Here is a 20,220-nt window from a genome sequence, read left to right on the forward strand (position 1 = left end):
TTCTCATTATTTAGATGTTATTATATTCCCCACACATTGAAACTTATTCTTTTTCATATTTGAGTAAATGTTTGCACTATAATCTGCACTGCATGAAGCAAATACAACACATTTGCTTGTTTTCCTTATCTTTTTGAGGGATGTGTTTTATTTCATACTCAAATTAATACACAATTCAGTCTTTTGGGACTGAGCAGCTGTACCACACTTGCTACAGTCCCCTTGGGCAGTACAAGCAGGCAGGCGTCCAGATTGTAGTCCAGCTCACAGCTCTGTTGTCAGGTGATCATCACAAGACCGATGGTCTAATCCCCCCTTCAGCTCTACAAAAGCAAGAAGAGAAATTACAGACTGCCTTAATGTGCATGTAACCAACTGGAACACAACATGATCTGGGTCTAAGTGTTGTTTCCACTGATGTTGAAACTATCACTGGATCTAATTTGAAGATACACAACGGGGGACCGTGGCAGAGTGAGATTCTACGCTCCTCTGGGGAAACTAATTGACTGTAGAGCTGCTCAAGATTGATCTGCAAACTGATTAGTCACCAGGAGGAAACCGACAGGTGAAATATGATGAATGCTCTGGGGTTTGGTCTTCTTTGTTTACTCCTCTGGCCTGAGCCCGCAGAAGCTCAGTTTCCTCGAGTGTGCTGCACGGTGGAGGGCGTCCTGTCCAAGCAGTGCTGCCCTGCTCTGGGCCCAGATGCTGCCAATGTGTGTGGCTCTCTGTCCGGGAGAGGAATCTGCTCTGCCGTTCGAGTCGACGACAAACCCTGGGGAGGACCGTACAGACTGAGAAATGTTGATGACAGAGAGAGGTGGCCGACCAAATTCTTCAACCAGACTTGCAGATGTGTTGGTGAGTGCTGTAGATTTTTATTAAGATACGAAATCAGTGAACAGCTAGAGGAGAGGCACATTAACTTTAAAATTGCCTGTGATTTGATATTTAGTTTGCTCCTCTGTGTCACAGGTAACTTTGCAGGTTTTGACTGCGGCCAGTGTAAATTTGGCTGGACTGGACCAAACTGTGACCAGAGGAAAGCCCCTGTGGTGCGGAAGAACATCCACTCCCTGACCCCTGTAGAGCTGGAGGAGTTCCTGAATGTCCTGGAGCTGTCCAAGACCACCATCCACCCTGACTATGTTATTGCCACCCAGCACTGGTTGGGACTCCTGGGACCAAATGGAACAGAGCCTCAGTTTGCCAACATCTCCATCTATGACTTCTTTGTGTGGCAACATTACTACTCAGTCCGAGACACTCTCCTTGGTAAATAAGCATGGTCATGTTTCTTAAAAAAAAAAGCGCACACATTATTTTATAACATATGGCTGAATCAGTTTCATGGGTAGATAACAAAAGATACAAGGGGAATATAAAATAAGAATGTGTTAATTGTAAATTCCTAATTTCTTCAAATTAGCGCTGATGAGCATCGGACTGGGCCAAACTTTAAAAATGGTCCAGATGTGTCTAGATAAAATTATATGAGTACCTTTTTCTCTAACTATATTATGCAAAGCTACAAATTTGAGGCCTACTCAAATTCATAAAAGTTTACTTTCATCTGAAAAATTTCTGCTAATTCTCAGTTTATTATATTTGAATATATCAATTTTAACTTTGTTTACACAGCACTGTACTGCTAATGTTGTCAAATGAGAAGTCATTTGTTTTCTCATGAATCAAAAAGCAATAATGTTAATTTGACATCAACATTACAAACACATTACTTCCCCGCAGGTCCAGGTCGTCCATTCAAAGCCATTGACTTCTCACATAAAGGCCCAGCATTCATTACCTGGCACAGGTATCACCTAATGACTTTGGAGAGGGAGCTGCAGGTATGTATCATCTCCATCATCTTTTCATTATATTGTCAGTTTGTATATAATACATGGTTTTGCAGCTAGTTTTCAAATCCTCTGTTCGACTATATATATATATATATATATATATATATATATATATATATATATATATATATATATATATATATATATATATATATATATATATATATATATATATATACATATATGGTCTTGGTCTGATATCTGGAGTTTATGCTGCCTTGAGGAGCAGATAACCTGCCCAAGAGAAATGCAAGAGAAATGTTATTTATACTGGCAGCGACCTTTACCAAGTCCTTCCAATAAGGACACAGTCAACTTAAAATCCAATATACTGCATGATACTTGGAATTCTTGAATGAACCCATGTGTCCAATCAAAATAAAGAGTTCTATTCTATTTTTAATACCAATAAAATATGTGTGTCCCCTTCAGAGACTAAGCGGCAATGAGAACTTTGCGATCCCTTACTGGAACTTTGCCACAGGGCAGAGTGACTGTGACGTCTGCACTGACTCTCTGCTGGGCGCCCGAAACCCTGACAACCCCTCGCTCATCAGTAACCAGTCCAGATTCTCCAGATGGGGGATAGTGTGTAACAGGTCTGCACAAACTATTAAAAGCAGTAACGTGAGGGAGAGAACAAAATAACTGGCTGGATTATGATGAAACACATGTTAATGCCTGAATTGTTTTCCCTCTCAGTTTGGATGACTACAATCGCCTGGTGACACTTTGTAACGGCACTAGCGAGGGTCTCATTCAGAGAGGGATAATGGAGCAAAGTAACATGTCTCTGCCGACCATGAATGATGTCAGAAGCTGTCTTGGGATTAGGGACTTTGACAGCCCTCCCTACTTCACCAACTCCTCCTTCAGTTTTAGGTAAGTTTCTTACTGATTAGCATCAATAATCATAATTCTTAGATGCAGATACAGCTTCAATGTTAGATTTAGGTGAAGTTTTAACAGTTGATTGACAAAACTTGTTTTGAAACTCACAGAAATGCTCTTGAGGGGTATGAAAAGCCAGATGGAGAACTGGATGAATCAGTAAACAACCTTCATAACCTCGTCCACTCCTTGCTCAATGGAACCAGCTCTTTGTCCCACTCCGCAGCCAACGACCCCATCTTTCTGGTCAGAGTCTAATTTCAGTGGTTTGTGCTGCTTGAACGATGTTGTAGAGTCGGCATTAACAGAATCCCTGTGGTATTTGTTGGTGGTTTACCTTGCAGGTGCTCCACACTTTCACTGATGCTATTTTCGATGAGTGGATGAGGAGGTTTGGTCCATCCAATGCCACATACCCAGATGAGATGGCTCCCATTGGCCACAACAGGGACTACAACATGGTTCCCTTTTTCCCTCCGATCACTAATGAGGAGCTTTACATTCCATCTGATCAGCTGGGATATTCCTACTCCATTGCCCTGGATGGTAAGCAATTGTTAAAAGAACAACTTTAAAGGAATAGTTTGACATTTTGAGCATTACGAACAGTTTGTTATTGGGATAATATCTGAATGGCGACAATTAGCTTATATTAGCTTAGCTTAGTGTTAGCCTGGCTCTGCCCTAGGGTAAGGAAACCCACCTACCAAGACCTATAAAGCTAACTAATAAACACAAGTGATGGCAGCCAGTAATTCTCCCAATGAAATTCTTTCTTTTTTTCTTTTCTTTTCTTTTTTTTTTTTACAATATATACAAGATAATAGATTCTATGCACCAGGGACTCAAGGGCTGCAAATGCATTAGATGAAAGCATAAAAAGGTTTTGTCATTCCGCTTTTGCAATTTTGTTTTTTAGCTCAAGAGTAGGCACTTATGGAAACTCCTTCCATTGTTGTGTTTTGTAATTGACAATGGAATTTTTTTACAAAACCCAAGAGCTGGTACTGGTCACAAAATCTACCATATCTCTCCTTGTTATATAGGAAAAAACATTTGACCATACTATTAACATAATGGATGATATTTAAATGTTGTTTTGCTGCTGGAAAAAAAGGGTTTCCATGTTTATCTCCACCTGTGCTTCATCTTTACAGAGGCAGACGGAGGGCCCACTGTGTTTGTGCTAGGCTCCACTCTGGGGGGAGTCTTCATTGGTCTCTTGGTGCTTCTCCTTATCTTTGTGCTCTACCTGCGTCAGCGAAGAAACAGTGGCTTTGAACCTCTGATAAAAGCAGACTTCACAAATAGAAAGTACACAGAGGAGGCCTAGATTTCACCTGTTGTTCTGAAATGCACTTCAGTACTCACACCCACCTAGGAGAGATGGAGCAGAGAATCCACAGTGTGACAGAGAGAGAGGAACATACTAATCGTGCAAATGAATTAAAAACCTGTACCTTTTAGATTTTAAGACTAATGTCACATGAACAATAATGAGAATTGTACTATCACCTGAAAAAAAAAGTTTCAAGTGAAGCCAATCAAAATAAATGTCCTCATAATTTAACTGGTGTACAATCTTTTCAGTCAGTTTACCAAAGTGTGACCTCATTTTCAGCACTTTCTTTCCACAATACGAGCCTTTGACAATTTCCGCTCATCAGTCGCCATGAATAAAAATCTATTGGAATGTTTTTAATAAATATTTATTCTCAAGAACAGTAACAAAACACAAATGCAATCATCTTAATTGCATGAAAAACAGTAAGGCATTTTTGCTCATCTAGTTCTTTAACCTCTCTCAGTTGAAATGATATTCAAACTCCAGACAGACATCACCTCAACGGGATTCGAATTCATACAGCAATGCATTGATTGTAAAAAAAATGTTGACTTGTAGCATTTCCAGCTAATTCTATTTTTCAGATAATTTGTCTGACCAGACAACTGTTTTCAATATTTTATTGCAAAAATATTACCATTAAAAGTTCAATGATACAAAACATAAAAAGGGCATCCTGTAAGGTCTATATTCATAATAAAGAATCCTTTTGAATGACACATTTGACAGATTTTCTTTATATATATATTTTTTTGTTCTTGCAATGTGGATGCAAACGCTGACTTAAATGCGACAAAGAAAAGCTCAACAAATATTCATTGATATACTGCGAAGGGTATAACACAGGCTAATTCTGTGGATATGTAAGCTTAGCTGGCCTGGTGGTTATGGAGCTGACGGGCTCTCAGAGAACAGTGGATGTACATACAGTCTGGTTTTGTCCGCCCCCTCAGCAGTGCCAGGCCTCTCACATTCTCTGTAAGTATGCTCTACTGAGGAGCTTCACTGGAGCATTCAGCCCTGTCCAGTCTCCACAGATTCTCATTTCACAGGTGACTGTGGTCGGCCTCAAGCCTGTCTGTGCTGCAGACATAACCATTCAAGCTTTGCAGATAAATTTAGGGACCCTTTCTTTGCATTTCCAGTGCCCACTGTGTGCTGTTTGCTACTTCCTCTCTTAATAATTCCCTCACCTTTTACATAACTGCAGCAATCTTCTTCTTTTTTTTTAATTTTGTGATTTACAACTTGACTTTTTAATACTGTCTGAAAGTATTTTACTTTTGTTGCTACAATGCACATTTTAATGACTATTTTATCTTAATTGTTACAGCAGTTACAGAATAAGCTTTGGCTATTAAATCACATATGCATTTGTCAAACACTTCTTCTGGAAAAAACTTGCAGCATTTTGAGGATGCAGCAGAAAAACTTTCATAGGCCCCAATTACTGTAAATTAATACAAAGATTACAGCCGCACAAGACCTCCTTCAGTGATGGTAATTCTGTATTGAATTGATGTGCAATGTCCATTTATACAAAGCACACATGACAAAGTCGAGATTTTCTATTATTATGTTGCACTTCTTTTATAAGGCTTCCTTTTGAAGGCTGTAGCTCCTTATTGAGTAGCTCAATACTGAAGTCACTGAAGCTTTACAGTGGTTAGATGGAAACACACTGTGCAAGCAGTTACTTAATGGAGACATAAAAAGCAGAAATACATTATTAACCAATCATTACATATAAGAGCGGATTAGAATTTGTCCAACCCACTCTGACATGAATGATTGATATTACGCACACCACAACACTACAGAACCAGCATGTCACTGATGGCGTCATACTGTATGTCGCCTCTGTACTATAATAAGTGCTCCACAATAATTATGTCTAGGCTGTCTACTCTTGAAGCTGAGCCCGAGAAACCAACAATTATATGAGAACATTTTGCAGATAATAAATTTGTCGCAAGGCAAATGAGTACATAAAAATGTCAGTCGTATCCCTTTTAACATAATGTGAGTTTTAGCACAAGGCAGCTGTTGAACAGGTTCATAGATAGCTAAGAGCAGAGCAGATCCATGACCAACACATGATAAAGTGAACCGACAATCTTACCAAATCCCAAGAAATTCCACTGAAATTATTGTAACACATTAGATGAAGTAACACAATTTAGTGGCTGCATTTGATCTAAAAAAAAAAAAAAAAAAAAGCATGAAAACGTGACATTTTTGATGAATTTTCTTTCAAAAATCGATAATTGGCACATGAGTGAATTACAGTGGAACAAAGGTTCAATTAAACTTTAGATGAAAATTACATGTTCCTGAAATTCATGTCATTTTAAAACATTATCATTTGTTTTTGTTCTAAAATATAATATTAAACATATATGAAACTTATTGTGCCTCTTTTAGGTGCAATCAAATAACCACATTCTCAACACTTTTCAACACACAAACAATTTTTGCATTTAAAAAAATCAAAACAATCAAAGTGCGTGTTATATTTTTCCACATTACCTACATTAATACCTGCCATATGTGCAAGAAATACTTTTTTTTTCCAATCTCTGAAGCAGAGTTTGTTGAGTTGGGTCGGCATCAGCGTTAGATGGTGAAGTGATGCCGTAAAATATCAAGTCTAAGGATGGCACTGCACGATCTTTGGGAAAGTGGGAAATCATGATGCATGACTGCTCTCTTTTTCAGAGCAGACTCCTCTAGCCTCAAGGCTGGCAGCCTGAATACTGTCTGCTTGACTGTAGCTCCAATCTGCCTGAATACAAAAACTGCAAAAGAAAAAAAAAAGGAAAAAAACAAAACAAACAAACCCTGCTGTCCATGTTTGGCCCATTCCTCCAGCATTATCTCCATTGTCGGTGGAGTGCCAGGGCTGAGAGGGCTAGCATGGTTGGCAGGGCTACAGAGGGTGTGTGGAGCGGGGCAGAGTCACCCACAGGCCCGCTTCGGTCGGCTTCCACCACTGGGACTTCGGGAGCAGCGGCGTCCATGTCTGTGGGGCAGTCCTCTGTGCAGCCGCTGCCACTGCCTGAGCCACTGCCTTCATCGCCTGCAACGCCATGACAAAACACACGCCAGGCTGAGCACATCACTGACATAGCAGAGTGGCATAAGTCAACAATTCAACCATATTTTACAAACCTAAACTGTCACATTAAAGCTGCAGTAAGTTTTGTCGCATTAAATGTAAAGATTCTATAGGCATAATCCAACGGATGTGTAATTTTGAGTCTAGATAAAACTGTGGATAATAAAGATCAGAGTCTACCATTCCCTTTAGCTCTATGAAGCATTTTAGCACCTTTTAGCTCATTGTTTTGGTTTTACAACCAGCATTTTATCTGGTGGGCCTCACAAAATAGAGGACAGACAAAGTTACTAAAAAAAACACATAGTGGAGCATTCAGCCTGCTGTTTCTTTCAAGAGGTGGTGGTGACCAGACAACAAATTAATGTTAATATTGCTACACAATGTGCTTAATACATTAAATACTTTTAATAGAGATTGAACAAACAAAAACAAAAAACATGTCTGTCTTAATGTAATTCAATTTTGTTGTATGTAAAAACACTTCTCTTCAGCTCCAACTTGTTTCACACACCTCGATAAAGACTATTGTTGGCATTGTTTGTTTTTGTTTTTTTGTTACTGCAGACTGCACTTGTTGTTTATCTGCTCCATTGTGTCTTGTGTCTTTATTGATACTGACAAGCTGGAGCTTGAACTTGACCGAGCTGGGCAGAGATGGCCGGTCTAAAAATACATTTCCTGCCTAAAGAAAAAAACAACACAACACTCCAATGTTGTCACATGTGTCTGCATGGCAATGGCTTACTTGAGTCTTGAAAGTAGATATCATTGCCGTTGTAGGCATTTCTCAGCTTGTTGGTCATCACCCTCAGAGCCATGATCTGCTGGCGGATGAAAGTGTCTGGGCGGGTGATGTCCACGCCCACCTCAGGGTTATTCACCTGGTTGGTCAGTCCATCCTTTTGGACTTCAGGGAAGTATCTTTTTATCAAAAAACAAAATAACAGAACAAAATTAAATGCATAAAGTGGCATTATTAGTTTTGACAAGGTGCTTGTTAAAAAGGAAACAAAAGCAATTTCTCATTAGTCTTCGTTCACCACCACACTAGGCAACTATTATCCGAGCTGTCTGATGTGCAATGAATTTCCGTTACTGAAGTGCAAAGTCCAAATCAAAGTAACCTTATTTTCCCTTAATACTTATTGACCATCAAACAACATCTCATCATGGCCAGAGTTTTATTAAGCGTCAAGGTGGAAGTGCAGAAATCAGATAAACATTCTGTGGAAATAAGCGGTCTCCAGACAACAGTAAAAATACTATCCACTATTTAACAAACATTGCAGTAGGGACAAAAAGGAAACCTATATCCCTTCACATATCAGCCTATATCCAAACTCATATGTTTAAGAAGAAAGACCACATGGAGATTAAGAGTGGACTGAATACACAAACATTTGGCTGTGTTGAGATGCGAGTCTCATTCTCATGCAGCACTAGACAATTGCTCTTTGAGGACAAAGCAGCGCTGGTAAACTGAACATCTGACCTAATCATGTCGGGTAACATTCTGACATACATGTGAGTGATTTCTCCAGGGAAAACAAGTCAGCTGCCTGCATTCTTGCTGATAAATAAGCTGTGGGATATCACGTGAGGGCACTCCACAAATCGTCTGACACAACAGTGTTTTGTTTAGCTCAGGTCGCTGTGTATAGTCGTATACCTCAGAAAGACAACATTTGACATCACATTCTACTTTTTGAAATGGTCACTCACAAATTTCACAACTTTTAGTTCTATGGCTTCTTCAAAGAATGTAAAATATGAATGCTGTATTCAGCATGTATTTCATTGCACATTTGCCATAAAAGTAGTGCACATCACGTAAGTGTGACTGCTGAGGGCATTTGGAGTTTTTATGCAAACATTTGAATGGAAAATGAGAATAGAGGAAACTGAAAGACCATGCTAGTATTATATTTCAGATTAAAAACAAAACAAAACCAACAAACTGTAAATAGTGCCAATGAAGATGAGCCTACATTTAAAAAAGTGCATTCATGGACTGTAATGATTCATCTTGGGTGTTTAGGGGCCTTATCCCATTTCCATTCTTCTTGATGAATTAGTCAAAGTATGCCAGGCAGCAGGCTCTGAGTTTAGAGTGGGTTTAAAACAGTGAAAGTAAATAATCTGGTCCTTAATTCTAGGATTAGACTGATTAGGCAAGTTGAGCAGACTTTGGAATTCTAAATAACCTTTTGTCCTGGCCTGTGTTAGAGCCCCGGGCCCTGGCGCCCCTTACCTGCCCTTGGTGTGTCCATTCCAGCACTCCTCATCACTGGCATTTCCAGCGGTCACTCTGTCCTCCACACACATTGCCTCGGGCAGGTTGGACCAAAATTTCTTGGACAGCTTCAGCTTCTCTTTTATGTCAACCACCTTAGCAAAGACAGAGGTTGTTAGAGGGGTGAAACAAAGGAAACAACAAAAACTAAACCCTTATGTAAACAAGTCAACTTGTTCCAGTAAAGAAGTCTCAAAGTTAACATAGCTGAAAAGAAGAAAAAAAAAACATGGTAAAATATGAACTGAATGCAGATGTGTGAAAATTTGAAGTTTGTTTTGTACGACATTATTGTTCCTCAGCCAGAAAAAGCTATAACCAATGCTTTTATAAGTTGATAAGTTCCTGTAGACCCCAAGGCCGTACAAGAAAATCAGTCATTACCATATATCCTTGTAAAAGCATTTAAAAAACTGTATGGTTTAAAATGCATTTAGTCGCATGTCCTCACTGAGCTTTACTCTTCTTTAACACCTGTTTGTCATGATGCAGCTCATTTGTAAATTCATTATAAACCTGTCCCGCCCACATTTTTTATCTTATCTTATCTTAAAGGGATTCCTGAGACATCTCAACCCCCGACTTCTGAAAAAAAATAAAAAAAATAAAAATGATTTGGATTTAATTTTCCTTTCATGGTGACTATTGAAGGTTTGCATCATGAAAAGTGAGACCACGCAGGCTTGCAGCAATAATTTCAGCTTGAATGTCAGACTTAAATGATCCTTTGCATCCCAGCCATGTGACACAGTCAGATATCGCTTTCCTGACTTGAGCCTGTTGAACTCCAATCTTTCATCAAACACACAGAATTTGACATATTTCACTGAAGCTGAGGGAAAGCCTGATAGCAGCAGGTTGGCCCATTATCTTTTTCCGTCTGACTTGCTGTTGGCTTACGTGAAATTGTAGTGAACCTGAGCAGAACATGAAAGGTGCTGTACTGACTGTGTGACGCTGCTGTAGGCCCCGACACTGCTTTTGATGTGTTAATCCTGTCACACTGATGCCAAAGCACTTCAGCAGCTCTGATACTGCCCAGAGGGTCAAGGCTGCACTCAATGCAAGAGATTGACTGGCAATGTTTGACTAAACCTCGCACATTAAGTTTAGTGAGAGATTCACAGTTTTTCTCGGGATGTGCCAGCAAAACCAGGTCTGTGCAAATAGGTGAATTACACTGCTGACAAACTCACATTTTCATAAGATAGATATTGAATGAGCACATCCAATAAACATGGCAATGCCATATTTCACATATCTTAAGATAGTTTCTGCATTATTTTAGCACATAAATATTCCATAATAAGAAATACAGCTGGATGAAGCAATATTTCCATAAAGAGTGAACTAATGTGGAATGTTTTTTTTTCCAACCAAGCAGAACAAACAAATAGTCTTGGCAGTTGTATAAAACTCCCCACTGAGACACAGAACGCTAAAAGACCTCCCCTGGGAATAAAATAAAAAGTCCTCCATGAACCTAAAATACCTCAAATGTCTGATGCTTAAAGGAGCTAAGTTTCAAAAGAAGAGGAAACGTTGAAAGGCCCTTTCACACAATAATAAATGTGCCTCTGGGAAAAAAAAGTCTCACTTCATTGCGCATTGCCCATGAATAAATAATATGACTGCAACAAGCTGCCCTGGCATGCAAGCAGCTGCAGTGCACACTAGATGGCACTATGACGTTGGGAAATGACGAGATGAAAGCAACTGGGAGGGAAATGAAGGTGGGAAATAGATTTCAGATGGAAAATAATTGTTTAATGACGTTTCCATTTTTTACATGAATCTCCATGGTCCCATGTTGAATGAGCACATGTGACGGGAAACAGGTATAAGTTGCAAGGACAAACAGGAAAAGCATGTTACAGTATCACTCCAGGATGGTGATGGAATGGTGGTATACAAAGAAGCAGAGATTAGCGTGTATTTGTGTGTGTGAGTGTATGTGAGTAGAAGCTGAACATTATAAACAACTGCCCGTTACTGTCAAGGTTGATTTTCTAAAAACTCACCATGAGGATCACAAACAATAACACTTCGTCTCACATTGAAGTATCCACATATCCTGATGTGAACCTCACAGATATTATATTGTGTAATTTGTTTCCACTGACATATTAACAGATGACACATTATGATGCATGGCAGTTTCTCTGTTTCCTGGCGACAGCAAAGGTAACATTAGCGTATATGATACCTATGGTTCAATAATAAGGGCTAACAAGGCCAATTACAGAGGCGTTTACTCACTGGATGTGCAAACCAGTTTCATCTATATTATCACTCTTCCTTCACAGGACCTCAACAACATGCTCACACGCAGGGAAAATACACATTTTGTTTTCTTTCTCTCCAATCACGCTGACATACTGCCACACACACACACACACACACACACACACACACACCACACACACACACCACACACACACACACACACACACACACACACACACACACACACACCACACACACACACACACACACACACACACACACACACACACACACACACACACACACACACACACTTGACAGTGCTCATCTTTGCCCCAGTAAAAACCACATATTTCTAGATTTGGTGATCTTTAATTGTTGAGATAGACTAAAAGATTCAGTGTTCCCTCATGAGATGATAAAACAAAATTTCTTCAACTTAATGAACCATTTATAAGCTCAGTGAATAGATTGAAAAATATATTTTGTCAGGAAGCCAAAAAAATTCACTTCAAGTCTTCTTATGTAGAGGAGCATCCAGACAGATTAAAAAAAAACTTTCATTTGAAAGATAACAGTGTTTTATTAAATGTTTATTTAGCATGTATAGTGTTTATTACTAGATAAATAAAATGACTTGAAGCAATGAAGAAAAAGGAGGCTTTGGATTTAATTAGATCATTAGATAATTCTACCCTCACCCCAACTTGACATAACACATGTGTTAGTGTTTCTTTAATAAAGCCCGATTTCTTTTTTCTTCAAACTCCACTCTCTGTTTAGCTAATTACAAAGTAATTACGTGGTAATTATTTTGACATTGTAACAGTATTATCATTTTTTTGTGGCATCAAAGTTAAATTTTGTGTCACATATTGGTTTGTACTGAAAGTAAGAACAGAAGAATTTAATGTTTTCTACTTTGCCAAGGTCTCAGCGATGAAGGCTCATCTGACACAGCCATACATGGCCTTGCTCCCATTCTGTTTTATGCATCACATCATCTATATTCTATGTTTCTTCAAGGCATGCTGTCTATAATGTTCCGTACACTTCTGTGAAAAACGTGTGCCCGGGGATGCTTAAGAAAGGACTATAATGGATTATTCTGCTTCACATTACCGACTGTGAAGGTCCTCAGTCATGCAGGTTTGTAGGACACTTAGAAAGGTTTTTTTTTCTATTAGTATTCATTATGAAAGAGAAAATACAGTCGCCTTTGATTTAGTTCTGTCCAGTTGTAGAGTTTTAAAAAAAGGTTTCAGTGGTGTTTTTAAAAAAAAAAAAACTTTTTTATTTAATTGTCTCACTCTTTCTACAATATATTCAACACACCTTTGGGAAAAAGAAGTGCAGATGCCAAACTTTATAAATGCCTTTCATGTTATAAAGCTGATTTTTTTTCAGATGGTTGAAACATCTGGGCACAAACAGGAGTAAACGGCGTATGTGTTAGGTACATTTGGTTCTCTAATTAGTATTTACAGCAGCATGGTGGTGTATGTGGAATTTACTCAAAATAAACTACACTGAACAGGTTTATTGTAATGAAGAGGCTGTCACCCAATGTAACAGTGTGTCTGAGTAGTGTGTGTGTGTGTGTGTTGTGTTTTTTTTAAACAAAAGAATAAGCTTTGTCAGGCTTTGGCTACATAAAACACCACTTGTTAGTTGAGTCAATTCATTGTTGGTTTGGGATGTGATGACAGTAACAAAAACTATCACAGGTTGTTTTGATTTAGCGATGGTTGAGTTTGGGCTTAAACAAGCAGATATAAAGTTATTCATGAATAAGCATCACTTTAAACCTTGAAGAGGAGAAGCCGCAGTGAGGTGCAGCTTCTCCTGCTCTCTTCTTTGCCATACTTTTTCCTCTTTTGCCCTCTGTCTCTGAGCTTCCTGTCAAGAACCATATATTACTTCATTGTGTTTCTCCCTCTCCCTGTCTTTTTGCCTCCTCCCTATGACTCTCGTCTCATCTCCATTTTGGTCTTTTCCTTCGTCCTAAATGAAAGTGAAGGTTTCCTAGACCGGAGTCCTATTCTGAGGAGCTTTGTGAATAAAGCCTGCGGCCGCTCTCTCTTTCCACCGCGATACACAGTGTATGCCTGGACTGCTCCTACAGCTGTCCTCTTCCACCTTTTCACTATATCCTCATTTTATATGTCCTGAGAACCAAAATGAAATGAATTGTAGGCTGTGATTGTAGCTGCTGCTGATGTTTACGCCACTTTAAATGTTCCATAAATATGAATTTAATTTGATATTTAATCAAATGTTCTTTTTTCTCCTTCCACGCCTCTTTGCTTGTTTCCTCAGTAGCAGAAAAACAGGAAGTTTACCAAACAGCACTAAACCACAATGCAGGAGATTAATTCAGCAGTAAACAGGACTGTAAGTAGCCTGTAATGTATTACAGCTCACATAGCTTAGCTTGCCACGATGAAAATGAAATCTAACCAAACATGCTGGGTATACAACGCACTGTTTACTCACAGTTTAAGGTAACTGCCATGCTTCAACGAACAAACATGAAGTGTGATGTTTGCAGGAAATAAATATTTCCAAAAACAGCAGCATGAGTTGCCAAGCTAATGTCATTTATCACGCTTCAAATCTGCGTGTTTACAGACACTCAGAGTATTTCTTACAATATTTATCATCCTGCCTTGTTTCTGTTTGAATGGAGCTGAGACAGGTCAGGGGTTCCTTTTTTCTTTTTTTTTTCTTTCCCCTGCATGCACAGAGGCAGGGTGGCAGCTGCGTGCCACCTTTCGGCTCAGCATACAAATGTGAGTGATCTGTACTTTGACCAGTGGTTTTCAGATGCCCTTGCCTATTCTCAGATCAAAAGCTGACGTGTCACTGGCTTTGAAGCTGTAGTCACACTCTTGGCAACGGCACAATGTCAGGGGCCTCAGCTCTTATCTGGCTGTGGGATAATGCCTGGACGTGCTATCTGCCTTTCAATAAAAAATATATAAAAAGGGAGTAGTGGCTAGACTATCTCTTTAACTTTTTCTCTCTAAAGCACACACAAATCATGCTCACAGCGCTGCCAATGCTGAGCTACAGTGTTCAGTGTCTCCCCTGGCTGTTCTGTCAGCTGCTAAATCTCCCTTTCTCTCCCTCGCGCGAGCAATAAAAACAGCTTATTGGGCATTCTGTCCCCAACAGTTAAAACACCTCTATCTTGTTAACTTAACAATTATCATTTTTCACACACCTATCTTGGGATGTGATCACTCCTCTGACACGGAGCGTATCCCTCTGGTGCGAGTCTGAGCTAAACTAGTGCATGCTCGATCTAATCATAGACCCGGCAGCAGGTCTTGCCACCAAACCACAAGGAGCAGACAACTCCTCGATCAACTTATTTTCCCTGGCAACTGCTCCTCCTGTCTGCGTTAAAATAGTTTTTCATTTGATACGAATGCAGTATTCTTCCTGCATCTCAATTACAGAGGTCAGTGAGTCACTTCTGCTCATGCCGAGACCTTGGCCCTGCCTTCAGTCTCTCCCTGACCAGTGACCACTTCGGGGACAAGTCGGAATAGTTTCTCACAAGCAGGATGGCCGAAGTAAGAATAATTCTGCCCCTTCATCACATTCTTGTTGGAGTTATATTGTTGACTGAGCCAGTCCTCAAACACTAATACACCCTCCTGTCTAAGTCTGGGGGTGGGGGTGGTGGGGGGCAGTGTGTCGGTAACCTAGCCAACAGATCAACTGCTACAGTGTCGAGTATCAGAGGGGGCTGAGGCCCTGTGGGTGTATGTCCCCGGACATGGCTATTTAATCTTGGTGTCTAACACGTCATAAAGCCCTCCTCACTGGTTCAGGTCTATCCATAAACAGCAGATTCTCTCAACCAAGACCTGCCATCTGGCTCTGAAGCACTTTTAGCATATTAAAAAAATCAGTAGTGTAGAAATAATATTGGCCAGCCCGAAGCATACAGAGCAAATGTCCTCTGTGATAATGTTTTGAGTGGCAGTTGCCTCCACTTTGTCTGCTCTGCCCTTGTCTGGAAACTGGGCAAAAGGTGACTGGCCGTATTGCTTAGAGCAGGTAACTACAAGAGCGCATATAGATGGGGGGGCTGTCTTCGTCCAATCAATATCCATCAACAGAGGGCAAAAGCAAATATGTTTCCCCTCTGTGATTTCACAATAGATGAGACTGGAAAGACGTCCCTCAGCTGTTTGTCTTGCAGTGCTCACACAGATGGAAATGGAAAAGCAAATCGCGGTTAGAAAACAGCACACAAACCACTTGCAAACTAAACGAGGTTTGATATGACAGCGCAGCGCTGGTTTGTGTCCTCCACTGCCGGGCTTCATGCCATTCGCTCATGATAAAACCCTCTTTTTAAGCATTTTCCTTGGACATTGCACTTTTCCTCAACTCTCAGCCCAAGCCACCCTCCTTATTTCCCTTGATTACAACTGATTATGTCCTTGCGATAAATCTGCCACAGGAGAATATTACAGCATCATTTTTACACCGACATCTCGACAAAGCCTCAGCCGGGCCAGCGTGTAAATCTCTCTTACATCTCCCGGTGACAGCACTGTCAGTGACAACACCGTGGGATTGTTATTATGCCGGTGTCTGGGAATAGATACTTGACATAAAGTGAAAATCCATTGCTATTCAAAACTGGCTATTATTTTGCATTTGTTTTGATTTTGCAGCCTGGGTTTTCACACAGTGTAGTGGAAATGCTGTGAGATCCATCTTAATAGTGTAAGTGACAGAAACTGGGGAGAATGTACCATTGAGGCAATAAACAAAAATAATGCATATTTATCACTTATCAGTGCGGCACATTGTTAAAGATTTGAAACTGCTTCCTTAAAAAAAGTACACCGCAGTGTGTGGATGTAATTGCACAATACATTATACCTGGTTTGCTGCCATACTGTCTGTGTTGTCAAATTCAGCTTTGATACCACACTTCAGTGAGAGAAAGTTAAATCGCTCTGTTCCGTCTGTGACGCCCTGGAGGCATAACTTTATTTTCAACTTATAGTCTTCATAACTGTTGTAGGAGAAATAATTCATCATGCCTTTAATTTAATGTGACTGTGAATCTCTGTGTACCTTGAAGAAAACAACACAAAAATGGGAAAACGGTTCCAAAAATAGCAGAAACTGTGTCGTTAGAGGAGATACAAGCCAGCAACTTTGGTGTCTTCAACCAGACATCATCAGGTTTGATCACTTACTTGAGTAATTTATATATATTTACTGTATATAGTATATTTAATGTGCATTTTATCTCTGGTATATTAAAAAAGAGACATTTATTTTCAATCAGTTTTGATTTTAGGGATATTTGTGACACTTTATTCCTCACAAATGGTAGAGAATTGCTGCTAGAACTCAACCTGGCCTCGTAAAGATTGGATTTTTGTCCATATTTGACACAATATGATCAAGTCTTTTATCTTAGAAGTGACAAATTGGTGCATTTCGCTGGAGCTCTTGTTGTATTTACGTGGAACACAGTGGGTCATATTCAATGGCCCGTTTTACATAATATTGCCTCAAACCATTTACTCAGTCCCACAGCAACTACATAGTTAGGCAATATGGTTTATCGTGGCGAGCAAAATTTATCACACAATGACCCCGTGTTGGGGAAAAATGACAGAATATTGATGAAACAGTGGTGAGTTTGCGCTCGTGATTTCGCCCAAGGCTACGACAGGAGAAGTTTGAAAAAGGGAGATGATTAAAGGGAAGCTATGCTCTGTGGAGAACAGAGCAATCATCGGCAGGCATGGGCTCTCCCTGCTGCCCTTGTTCCCCTGAGAGGCAAGCAGCCTAGAGTGTAATGGGGCCAATGTGCCTCATTAATGCATTGACAGATATGAAAAGTAGCAGAGCCTTTATGGCACCAGCATTAGTCGCTGTGAAAGAAGGGACGACGTATGGAGTGACTGTGGTATTAGCACTGTGGCTGCTTGGTTGACTTGGTGTCTGAGAAATAAAAAAAAACAAACAAAAAATAAAAAATTAAATAAAATTCACAAGTTGAGGTGGTTATTGTTATGGTTGTCATAATTGTATGAAAACCAGATAAAAACCCTGACCATTTCATCACAGCGAATAATATTTTTTTTCCACCATAGCATGTGCAAATTCTCTCCTCACCTCCCCCTCTCTGTTTGTCCTCATTTAATTAACAATGTTTTATGAATTCTTCACATGTATTCACAACTGTAAAGACACCCACAAAAGCTACAACAGCTACAGCTTTCATATATCTGCAACTCCTGTTGACATACAGTACATGCATTTTGTAAGATCCATAAGAAATCCACATTCATGCATTTCTTGTGACATTAAAAATACTAGGTGTAAATGGGTCATTAGATGTAACATTAGAACCAGTTTAAATACTATACTAATTCAACAGATCTAAACTGACTTGATTAAAGCACTGCTCTGAAACTGTCAAAATGTCTTCAAGCCTTTAACTCTGCATCGCTCCGAGTTGTTAGAAATGTTTAACTTTGAACCAAAAGAGAAATTACATGTCACCCTGAGTCTTATAATAGAAGATCTTTAATAATGCATTGCTGACACCCCTCACTCTCTGCAAAAACATCCATCAGAGTGTTAAAATAAATTAACACTTAAGTAGCACATGCCAATGAAGTTTAGCGCAGATGAAAAATGGTGGGTGCGACTATAAAAATCTCACAGGAAAAAAACAATTGAGGGCTTTGGGAACTTGCTGTACTTAATAATTATTAACTGAAATGTTACTGTAAAGTTTGTAAACTCTTCACAATTCTTAATTTAAGATATCCAGCTCATCCGAGGGTCATTGAGCTGACACTGGGTGAGGGTGGGGCAGATCGCCACATCAGGGTTGACAAGCAGTCATGCTCACATTCACACCTATGGGCACTTTAGTAGAGTCACCAATAAACTCAGTGTGCATGTCTGTCTATTTGTATTTGATTGTCACTTAGATAAGCCCTGTCATGGCCAGTGAGCCAATGTTACCATTGAAATTAGACTGATCATATGAATCACTTAATTAACTTATCAAAATGATCTTTAATCAAACTGTGGAGTGGTTAAACCTATTAATGAAGATTTCTTTTGTGGCCTTGGTATGCTCCAACCATCAGATTTCACATGAGTTCCAAAAAGAGTTGAAGTGTTAATTAAACAAAAAACTCACAAAAAAGTTAAACCTGATAATTTATTTGTTGAAAAAAAATATTCATATCACATACCTGTGAGTGGCAAATGCATGTGGATAGCAGTTAATTGGAAGATAACATTAGGTGTTTTCTACAGTATCAATGAGATGATAACTAGGTGTCAGTGGCGCCATGTTTTTGAAATAACAGGGATCTAGGCACATTTTCACAATACTCATTTGTGAAGTGTATCATGAGATTACTGAAAGGGGTTGATGCTTTTAGGGGCGGAAAAGGTTTGAACTCCACCAATCCACAGTGAGAAACACTGTTTATGAGTGGATAAAATACAAGATCATTGTTAACGTCTCCGGGATTGGTTGACCAAAGATCACTCCAAGAGGAGTGAGGAACCCTGGGGCAACTTCTAAGCAAGTAGAGGCCTCTAACACTCACACTGGCTTCTGTTAATGTTCATGAGTCTGCCATCAGGGAAACACTGAATTACAATGGTGTGAGATGCAGGGTTGCAAGGAGAAAGCCACTGCTCTCTGAAAAGAACACTGCAGTTTGCTCACCACGAGGACGGGCCAGAGGGCCACTGGGAACATGTTTTGTGGACGGATGAGACCAAGATAGAACATTTTGGTTTAAATGAGAAGCGTTATGTTTAGAACAGGGAAAACAGTGCATTCCAGCACAAGTCCCTTATCCAATCTCTGAAACATGGTGGTGGGAGATTCATGGTTCGGGCTGGTTTTTCTGCATCTGGGCTAAGAATTCTGAAATACACTGTACCAGTGAATGCTGAAGGAAAATGCCAAGACATTTGTCTGTGAACTGAGTCTCAATTGAGGGTGGGTCAAGCAGCAAGATAACCACCATGAAAACATGAATCCTTCCACCTGTACTGTAAGACTGGTTAAAGGAAAATACAGTTGATGTTTTAGAATTTAAAGTTGTGTCCTTCATCCAATTGAAAGTCACGTCAGTAAAAGACAACAGCATTCCTGGGTTGACACTGTTCACTACAGAGGAATGGGATGAAATTCCTAAAAGCCGATATGTGCTGCACACACCACATACTGAAAGTAAAGGTTCACATACATGACATGCTTCCTCATTGAATTAAAGGTCAGTTCTAAAAATATTTGTCTCATTTCAGTGGCTTTATCTTCACTGTGTGAAAATCTGTTACATTTATTCAGTAAATTAAAATTACTCATAAATAATGAATTATGATAATATTATGATTTTACATTATAATTGTTTTGCAATCTAACAATTAGAATACTTTACTAAAATGATAAACT

At 39.5% G+C, this 20,220-nt stretch overlaps 2 protein-coding genes across 3 annotated transcripts in view; one reads left to right on the plus strand and one right to left on the minus strand.

Annotated features, from left to right (window-relative positions):
• The first annotated feature begins 347 nt into the window (after positions 1-347).
• On the plus strand, positions 348-4,827 carry dct (dopachrome tautomerase). Its single transcript, XM_085765768.1, has 8 exons — positions 348-864; positions 979-1,278; positions 1,753-1,853; positions 2,298-2,464; positions 2,568-2,747; positions 2,867-3,002; positions 3,101-3,302; positions 3,914-4,827. The coding sequence occupies exons 1-8, from the start codon at positions 576-578 to the stop codon at positions 4,087-4,089; spliced, it is 1,551 nt and encodes a 516-aa protein (XP_085621894.1). The 5' UTR covers positions 348-575; the 3' UTR covers positions 4,090-4,827.
• The window catches only part of LOC146965068 (glypican-6-like), an 87,742-nt gene continuing 72,230 nt past the window's right edge, over positions 4,709-20,220 (minus strand). The window contains exons 7-9 of one of the 2 annotated variants that reach the window (XM_085765767.1): positions 9,474-9,610; positions 7,968-8,143; positions 4,709-7,180 (exon numbers count right to left, since the gene is read on the minus strand). In XM_085765767.1, coding sequence (XP_085621893.1) covers positions 6,975-7,180; positions 7,968-8,143; positions 9,474-9,610 — 519 coding nt within the window. In that variant the 3' untranslated portion in view covers positions 4,709-6,974. The remainder of the gene's footprint in view (positions 7,181-7,967; positions 8,144-9,473; positions 9,611-20,220) is intronic. The other variant, XM_085765766.1, reaches the window with a different exon arrangement.

Source organism: Trachurus japonicus, chromosome 21 (genome assembly GCF_045865225.1).
Source record: "Trachurus japonicus isolate A0001 chromosome 21, Traja_1.0".
Lineage (NCBI taxonomy): Eukaryota > Metazoa > Chordata > Actinopteri > Carangiformes > Carangidae > Trachurus > Trachurus japonicus.

Coding starts and splice junctions, on each gene's coding strand:
- dct (XM_085765768.1), top strand. CDS start 576: ATGATGAATGCTCTGGGGTTTGGTCTTCTTTGTTTACTCCTCTGGCCT. Junction 865..978: donor CCAGACTTGCAGATGTGTTG/GTGAGTGCTGTA, acceptor TCTGTGTCACAG/GTAACTTTGCAGGTTTTGAC. Junction 3,303..3,913: donor CTACTCCATTGCCCTGGATG/GTAAGCAATTGT, acceptor TCATCTTTACAG/AGGCAGACGGAGGGCCCACT.